Below are 9,499 nucleotides of genomic sequence, written 5' to 3'. Positions count from 1 at the left end.
ACATGGGAAAAATATCTATAAACATATCACTAAATACATAAGCATATATTAGTCTTTTGTGATAATCCATGATTTAACATATTTTGAACAACTCAAATATTCAAAAAAAATGGTTTAAAATTTAAAAAGCAAGAGATAGAGCAAGCAGTAAATGGGATTTGAAGTATTTTGATTTCAAGAACAAAAACTTTTTAAATACGATGTTGAAACAATCTGAAAAAGCAGGAGATATAGGATCCAAGGAAATACATCTGGGTATTTTGTAATCCATTTTTCACTTGTTGCGTATCGTACAATTGAAGCATAAATCTTTTTTTACGTGACTAATTTTGCCAGAGGAATGGGCAGTAGATACTATTTATATTTCTGTCCATAAGTCCAGCTACTTAGATACAACAAAAACACAAGTGGAAATCAAAATGATTTTCTTCCTTTTTGTTCGGGACACCACCATCAAGCATGGAGGATTGCTTCTGGAATTTCCCTGCACATCTTGCCAGGTGGCTTCCTCCAGTTAGTTACTTATGTTTCCTCAACATTGTGATGGTCTTCAATCAAATGCATGCTTTATTTTCTTGGGGTTATTGATCAGTTCTTTTTTGTCATCAACCTCCAAGCTCCTTAAATGTTTGGCAAATGGTAGTTAAGTTTCTGGGTATTATAGCAGTACTTCTTATTCTCCAAAGCTGGAAGGGTGCTGCTGCTAGTGAGCTGAGGTAGGTTCTGAAACTGGAAACATAACACACAGAATTAGGTTCGGCACCATGCACTTTTTTCATTGTTGATAACACATCACAAAAGATGTAAATAAGGAAAACTTTTAACACAAATACTTTTTCTGCCCAGAATCCAGAACCTGAGAAAGGACAAAATATTTAAATTTGGTCTCTGCTTTTCCTTTTAGAGGTCTATTTCATATTAAAAAGAAAAACATGCACATTAAAGAAAATTTAGAGAATGTAAAAATGAAAAAATTTACACGTTAACATTATAGGGAAAAAGCGGACATTCACAGACCTTAGGATCCTTTTAAGCCAATTATAGCAAAGAAAACTGAAGTTGGGGCATTTGGGCGATTTACCCACTTACTCCTTGGTTAAAAAGAACTGCTCCCTCATGCTACCAGAAAATGTCATGTGAAAGTAAGGAGAACACACATATTATTTGTATCTATATAAATAAAAGGCTAAGCGACCGTCCGACCGGCAGGTAGGTATGATGCGCACTGACCAACAGGGGACCAACAGGGGTCAGATGCTCTACGCAGGAGCTGTGGTGCGCTTCCAGGGTGCGTCACCCAAGAACTGCCCTCTGGCAATCCGGGACTCCTCGGGGGATGTCGGAGAGCAGGGTTCGATCCAATCCCCACAGGCCAGGCTGAGGTACCCCACCTGCCGGAAGGACCCTGTTCACAGACTCCCTTTGAGCCAGTGTCACCCCACGTCCGACCGGCCAGGGAGGCAGCATGGGAGGTTGGCTCCCGGGCGTGTCCGGCCTGTGTTTCCCTCAGTCTCACCTCACTGGCTACCTAATAATTTCTTTTCAATGTGCACTGGGGCACTATTTGTACTATATGGCCATAGATATCTGAAAAGCAGGTACTTTTTATTACGTTTAAATCAAATAGTTGAGTTGTTCAGTACTCACAACTAATACAAATTAGTGGTATTCCCATATTCTCGCAAGTAAAAATATTTATATCAAGACCCTTTATTCTTGAACACAAAGAAACAGCAAGATATGGGGAGAAAGTCTATTTCCAGTCTGTTTTGCTATTTGGATCACATATGATAGAGAAAAAAATAAAACAAAAGCATTCTTAGTTTTGAAACTGGTCTATCTTAGGGCCCTGGAATTCATTTGGTACCCGATCCTAATGGCCTGTACTACCTCTTTCCTCCTCCAAACCTCACACACACCATCAGATTTCTCTCAGCGTGCTGTGCTGTGCAGTGGAGGCTGCAAAGGGAAAGTGTAAGGCAAGAGTATTTAAGCGTAAGGGGTATCTAGGCAGTTCCGGAAGTGACTAGGGCAGCCAGCTCATCTTAGTTGTGGTCCCAACTACAGTCCATTCTAAATTCTTAAAAAATATATATTTTATTGATTTTGTACAGAGAGGAAGGGAGAGAGAGAGAGAGTTAGAAACATCAATGAGAGAGAGTCATCGATCAGCTGCCTCTTGCACACCCCCCACTAGGGATATACCCGCAACCAAGGTACATGCCCTTGACCGGAATCGAACCCGGGACCCCTCAGTTTTTACGGCTCTGGCTTCTGACAAGGTAATGTAAGGCCACTCTGCCACTTTACGCCAATCATGACTCTTCATGGGCTCCCAGTGTGCAGTTTGGATGCTATCCGGTTACATGCACTGCCCTGCTGCTGTGACTGAAGGCACTCATCACTGCATTTACCCTAGCCAACTCTGACGATAAAGGGTCAGGGCGGAAAACACTTCCTTTTGGGGATAAACCTGGAATGTCAATTAATACTCAAGGCAAACAAGATGACCTGGGATAAATCTGATTTCATTTTCCAAAACTGGACTGACGCCCGGCTATGACCTGTGCTCACGTATGCCAAACACCCTGCCCTGTGTGGCAGCTGGGAACTGCCGGGCAAGGACACCTTTAGGATTCAAGGAGAAGGGGCTGTGTCTTGGGGCCCTGGTTGGGAAATTATGTGGCCAGAGTCCTGGGGCTGGAACGAGGTGCTGGAGCTGCACGTCACAATGGCCACCTCAAATACAGACTGGGACTCTTTCCCCAGGTGGCAGGTCTGAAATCATTCGCAGCTGTAACCTTGGATGCTTCTGTGAAGCAGTGCCCCATTTTTACCCCAAGCAGGTGCTTTGGGTTCTGTCTTTGGGTCTTCCTTGTTGGTTTGTCATGATATTTCGCCAAATCCCTTATTTCTCTGATGCTGTCAAAATATGGGTGCTGCAGCAGCTGCTCACATGTCAGTCTCTCAGCAGGATTCATGTGAAGACAGCCCTGAAAGAAGAGAACATTCCATCTTACTTAAAAAAAAAAATTACTAACTTATTAATGTCATTTCTTTCTCTTTTGTAAGATTAGTTACAGTTTAATCAGTTGGGAACTAGACGGGGAGGGAAGAAGTGAGGGAGTGGGGAACATCCAATCATGATTTTAGTTCTTTCCATGATCATTCCTAAATGAGAAACCACATCATAAATACTTTCTAGAAATAGTATCAAAAAGTCATTTATCCACCTTGTTCTCTAATTTTTAAAAAATATATATATATTTTATTGAATTTTTACAGAGAGGAAGGGAGAGGGATAGAGAGTTAGAAACATCAATGAAAGAGAAACATTGATCAGCTGCCTCTTGCACACCTCCCACTGGGGATGTGCCCACAACCAAGGTACATGCCCTTGACCAGAATCAAAGCTGGGACCCTTCATTCCACAGGCTGACGCTCTATCCACTGAGCCAAACCGGTTTTGGCCACCTTGTTCTCTTCGGAGGCAGTTGGTACTCTGCCCCAAGAGAGGAGGATACGGGTTCATTTAGCCTGTTTAGTCCCTTGCGTGTACTTTGTAAAAACTAGAGGTGGTGCCCTAGCCAGTTTGGCTTAGTGGGCAGAGTGTTGGCCTGTAAACAGACGGGTCCCGGGTTCTCTTCTGGTCAAGGGCACATGCCCAGTTGTGGGTTCAATCTCCATTTGGGGGGCCTGCAGGAGGCAGCCAATCAATGATTCTCTCTCATCATTGATGTTTCTCTCTCTTCCCCCCTCTTCCTTCCTCTCTAAATCAATAAAAGAAAAAAACAAAACAATTAGATATATGTTTTTTTAATTTAAAAAATAATACCTACACATGGTAAAAATAAAATGCCCTAGATTCAGCAAAATCCACTACGCTAGTTTTCCATTCTCCCTTCTAAAATCAGATATTTTTGTATGTTCCTTCAGAAATAGTCTATGCATTACAAGCACCCGTGTCTTCATGGAAACAGAGACATAATATACACCCCTTTATATTACAACATTCTTAACTATTTGCTTTGCCAGCAAGTAGGCCATAGGGCTCATAACTGGATAGATTAAATCTCATGACCCCATACCACAATGAACTGTCTCATGTTTTAAATTATGTTATAAATGCATCAGTAAATGCATTAGATACTTTTTGAAAGGGATGGAACATTGACAGTAACTTGCAAAGATTTTAATTGGCACCTCATTCACATAAGACATATTTCTAAAAATGTGTATGTATATAAAGTTTTAAAGTCAAAATTTACTTCAAAAGTATACTAGGGAGTTGGCTCTTTAAAAGGATCCTATGGCTAAACATTTTCTGAAGGATCCTTTTTAAAAACAAGCACCACTCCTCTGAAATCTCTATTTTGTGTAAATGTAGAAGTCAAATATACAATGTTGGGTTTATTTAAAGTGGTGTGCGGCTCATTTGGTTGGGCATCTTCCCATGTACCGAAGGGTGACTGGTTCGATTCCCAGTCAGGGCACAAGCCTGGATTTCGGGCTCCATCCCAGGAGGGGGCATGCAGGAGCAGCTGATGAATATCTCCCTCTTCCTCCCTCTTCTAAAAATCCATTTAAAAAAAATCTTTAAAATGAAAAACACTTACAGATGTTATTACTGTAATAGAATAGGACCCATTTTAAAAACTGAAAATATTCATGCTTTTGAAAGGAGAAGAATTCTAAAAGGAACACTTTCCAATCTGTGGATTCCCCAGTGAGAACAGAGGCCATGTGCTTCCTAGTTGGCTGGAAACCATGCTTTTACCTTCAAGAGCCCCAGGGCAGGATAAGAGATGTTTGGAAACTTTAATTCAAGTGGTTCCTGTTTAAAAAAAAGAAAAGAAAAGAAAAGGAGGTTTTATTTGCAGCATGTATTCAAATAGGAGGTGACCTCAGACTGCATTTCTTTTGAGTGAGAGAATCATCTTCCTGGCACCTTCCTTGCCTCCTCCACCCTCTGCCCATCACACCTGCCACCTGCAGCAACCTCCCTTCGCCTGTTTCCCAAGCTCCTTCTCTCCCCACCTCCACATTGCTCTTCCAATTTTCTTCCTGACCACTCCTCTTACTTCCTGGAAAACTGATGCCGGTAGCAACTTATGAGAAGACAACATTAGGAAAGAAAAAAAAAAAAATTGTCAAGCAATTGTTATTTTCTTTTTCTTCTGCCTCAATTTCTATAACTTGCCTTGCCTTGCCTCAGAAGACTTTTTGGCACCAACCCTGGCTTTTATATACAGGGGCCCCGTTATTTGCCTTCATTGGCACTCACAGAAACGAAGCTTCCGAACAGACTTTTTGTTACCCAGGGGACCAGATGCTTCTCGGTTTTCCGAAGTAAACGGCCGTGTCCTCCCACGAGAGCCTGCTGTCTCCCTGATCATCCCGTTGTTTAAACCGTCTCCCAAGCAGATATTCATCAAACCCTCTCTGGCCCTGGAAGACCAGTCACATGCTGGAGTTCATGAGGAATAACAAACAGGATAGAGTGGGAGGAATGCCTAATGTCAGACAGACAGACAGGCCAGTGAAGGAGAGATGCCGCTGACAAAGAGGCTAATCGGAGACGGGTGCTGAGGGGAAAAAAAGAGCCAGCCATCTGAGTGAAACAGACGGCCAGCTGTGCTGAGCGTAAACGGCGGCAGTGTGGCCAGGCTCCTGGAATGAGTCACGCCCTGGTGCTGCAAGCACAGTGTTCTCTTGGTCAGGGAGCCAGCCACCAGCAGCCAGTTCCTGAGTGTGCACTTATTAATCACGGAATAGAGACAAGAGCCTCAGATTTGGAATTCCCGGTAATACACGGAGGAAAAAAATCCTAAAGCTCCCATCCCCCCAGCTTAAGTCAACAATTTTCAACTGCGTGCTGAAAGAATTTTTAAAACCTGCAATACCTGACCTCTTTTCCCTTAGGTCAGTGGTAGGCAAACTCATTAGTCAACAGAGCCAAATGTCAACAGTACAACGATGGACATCTCTTTGGAGAGCCAAAGTTTTTAAACTGAAACTTCTTCTAACGCCACTTCTTCGAAATAGACTCGCCCAGGCCGTGGTATTTTGTGGAAGAGCCACACTCAAGGGGCCAAAGAGACGCATGTGGCTCGCGAGCCGCAGTTTGCCGACCTCGGTCTTAGGTTATCAAATTAAAAAATGACAACAGCCAACACAATAGCTGCCTGGTGTGAATGAATCAAAATTACACCTATTGCCGAAATCGGTTTGGCTCAGTGGATAGAGCGTCAGCCTGTGGACTGAAAGGTCCCGGGTTTGATTCCGGTCAAGGGCATGTATCTTGGTTTCGGGCACATCCCCAGTAGGGGGTGTGCAAGAGGCAGCTGATGGATGATTTTCTCTCATCGATGTTTCTAACTCTCTATCCCTCTCCCTTCCTCTCTGTAAAAAAAAAATCAATAAAATATATATTTTTAAAAAATTACACCTATTTTTTTTTTTGTCAGATTGGCAAAAATATATTTTTTGGTGTGCACAGAATTTTAGCAATTGGTTTCTATGTGCCATGAGTTGAACTAGGCTGAAAACTGCTGGCTTATGTATTTCTCTTGCTATGTCTGTGTGTTGAATCTGAGCACAGCCAGGGATGGACCTGGCACTGCAGACACCGAGCCCTGCTGTCTCAACCCAGTGCCTGCGAGGCCGCCGGCCGGCCGGCCGGGATGGGATGGGCCACCCTGCCTGCTCGGTCAGTTTTCCGGGCCCCAGAAGCAGCAGGCCGCCTCCAGCAGGGTGACCGCCCAGCAGAGGGACGCAGGCACAGATGTTGAACCAGCACGTTCCCTCTGCTGCTTCTTCCTGTGTTTCTGTCAACAGGAAATCCCCTGCAGGACAACCTCTGGGAAACCACGGGAAGCCTTTCACATTCATGAAACCGGGGCGGACAGGGAGCAGGAAACCACTGAGGGATATTTCGTGTGGAACTGGGAATGTCCAGGTCACCGGGAGCCAGCTGGGTCGCCTCCCAGCTGGCCGGTGACATTCCTGCCTCTGTCCCCGCGTGCCCCCAGCACGACCCACTTTTCCTCCTGCCGTGGCTGCGGGAGCAGGGAGAGGAAGCCCCGGCTGTGCGGCAGGCCAAGGGGCCGAGGGAACAAAGCTCACGCGGAACGTGATGGAACTTCCAGGTGGACACTGAGCACCCGAGGGTTAGTTTCCTTTTGAAAGTACTTGCTTCAACAGTAGAAACTCAGGATTTCAGAAACCTTCATGGCGCTCTGAAATGTTCTTGATGATCATACAGGCTCATTAGAAGACATAAAGAAAATATTTAAAACCACAAAGGAAGAAAAAAATTACCCCACCACAGAGAGATACATGCTGTTAATATTTCTGTATGTATCCTTGAAGCCACTTGTTTCACAAATGTAAAAAGCTTTGCATGATTTCCCAAAGATTGTCAGATTTTTTTATACTTAGACTAGAGGCTTGGTGCATGAAAATTCATGCACTAGAGGGGAGGCGTCCCTCAGCCCAGCCTCCCCCCCTCACAGTCGGGGAGCCCTCAGGGGTGGGAGGTAAACTGGTGGTCAGGGGAAGGTGATGCCCCCATCACAACTCTGCTGCTGCCACTGCTGGCAGCGAAAACCTAGGCGGGCCCTGGTTACCTGAGTCTCGGACAGCCCTGGGCAGCTGGGCAGCCACCATCTGAGGCCTGCCTGCATCTCGTGCTGGCCCTGGGCTCCTGGAGGGCTAAAGGGATTGGGGGACTCTGGAGGCAGGTGTGCAGAATGGCTGGACCTGCCTGGGGGCAGGCCCAGATGTGCTGCATGCCTGCCACCCTAATGGGGCTGAGGGGAAAGGGCATCACCATTTTGTGGCTATGGGTGCCTACATCTTTGAGGATGTGACAATCAATTAGCATCTTCCCTCCTTATTGGCTGTGGGCTCCACCATCTTTGTGAGGGTGTGATGGTCAATTAGTATATTCCCTCTTTATTAGATAGGATATAAACACATGTATTGTGTATTAAATACCTATTAAAATTATGTCAAATTATATATACTGTTTCATAACCATTTTTTTTCCATTTATGAACTTTTTTCAAGTGAGTACAAAAAATCTATTTTTATTGGCTATGTGGTATTTCTATTGTAAGGCTATATTCCATAAGTTATTTAATTCCATACTGATGGGATATTAAAGGAAATTATTTCTATTAAATAAAATTATGTATTTGTCCAATGATTTCATTGGAACAAATTCTTTAAAGTGGACTAAGAGTATGCACATTTTTAGTTTTTCAGTTTTTTTAGAATGAGTGTGCTCCCCCACATTGTCATAGAGGGCTGGCACGGGGGTGAGGCTGGCCATGCAAGTTCAGTAGAGCAGGGCATTAGGACAATGCGGGATTTTCCTGGACGAGTCACTGTCTAAACGTAGGTAGCTCTGCCTACCTTCAACTGCTGAAAATGACAAAAGACAGGTGAGGTCAGGACAGGCACCCTGCATTCCTGTCCATCAGGCTCTCTCACCTCTGTTATCAGCAGCTTAGTCTAAATTAGAACTGACGGCCAGGGCCTTGCTAGCCAATTTGCCCCAATTTCTTTTTTACTCTTAGACTGACCTTCCAGGGCAGTGGAGGCCATGGGGCTGACATTCAGCCCTGACATGCAGAATTCTTTCCAAAATGGGTCACTCACCATATCTTCAGGGTCTGGAATTTTCACCCCACTGAAGTACTGATTGCTGCTAAATACTTGCTGGTGCCTAGGGATGAGATTTCCTTTGGACAAGGAGAAAGAAGAAGATAAAATGAGATGGGTTAGCAAGCCCTGACCTGTGGTTTCCCTCCCTGGTGCTGTGTCTGTCTGTGCTTACACCTCTGAAGTCTGCAGTTTGCTCTCCCTATCAGAGGGAGGGAGAGGCCCTGAGGCAAACTCAACAACCTATGCTGAGACCTGCAGTGCAGCAGGCAGGCGCTGTGCTAGGCACAGGAATAGAAGGCTACAAGGTTCTTGCTCCTCAAACCAAACAACTCAGAAGCACACACACACACACACACACACACACACACACACCAAATAGCACCCCTCTTTTTAACAGCAAAAGTACAATAGCTATAAATCAAAATCATGTTAACTGAATCCTGATGGGTTCAGACAAAAGTGCATTGGCCTCACAGAACAGTGCCTGACACATAACAAGCACTCAGTACCGTATTTTCCGGCGTATAAGACGACCCCCTAATTTTACAGTTAAAACATAGGTTTAGGCCTATATTCGCTGTATAAGACTACCCCCCACTTCCGAGGCAACACCAGTTCTTTTTTTAATAGACCGCCTCTGACTCTGGCCAATCTGAGTAGGCTTTTTTTCGTTTCAAAAGTTGTCTTATATGCCGGAAAATACGGTAAACCTCTGAGGAAGGAAAGGAAGAAGGAAGGGAGGGAGCGGGATCACAGAGGATCTAGCTGGAAGGAAGACATTTATAAACTGGAACCACCTTTTCTTGTTTCAAGAAGTAGCCATCACCTA

The 9,499-nt window shown here is 44.5% G+C and overlaps 1 protein-coding gene across 4 annotated transcripts in view; it reads right to left on the bottom strand.

Annotated features, from left to right (window-relative positions):
- Positions 1-95: 95 nt before the first annotated feature.
- The window catches only part of CDKL1 (cyclin dependent kinase like 1), a 49,217-nt gene continuing 39,813 nt past the window's right edge, over positions 96-9,499 (bottom strand). For all 4 annotated transcript variants that reach the window (XM_084887833.1, XM_084887832.1, XM_084887831.1 and 1 more), the window contains 4 exons: positions 8,665-8,747; positions 4,778-4,834; positions 2,838-2,993; positions 96-729 (listed from right to left, as the gene is read on the bottom strand). In XM_084887833.1, coding sequence (XP_084743959.1) covers positions 622-729; positions 2,838-2,993; positions 4,778-4,834; positions 8,665-8,747 — 404 coding nt within the window. In that variant the 3' untranslated portion in view covers positions 96-621. The remainder of the gene's footprint in view (positions 730-2,837; positions 2,994-4,777; positions 4,835-8,664; positions 8,748-9,499) is intronic.

Source organism: Pipistrellus hanaki, assembly GCF_964339955.1.
Source record: "Pipistrellus hanaki genome assembly, chromosome: 1".
NCBI lineage: Eukaryota > Metazoa > Chordata > Mammalia > Chiroptera > Vespertilionidae > Pipistrellus > Pipistrellus hanaki.
This window is presented reverse-complemented; position numbering and strand designations above follow the sequence as displayed.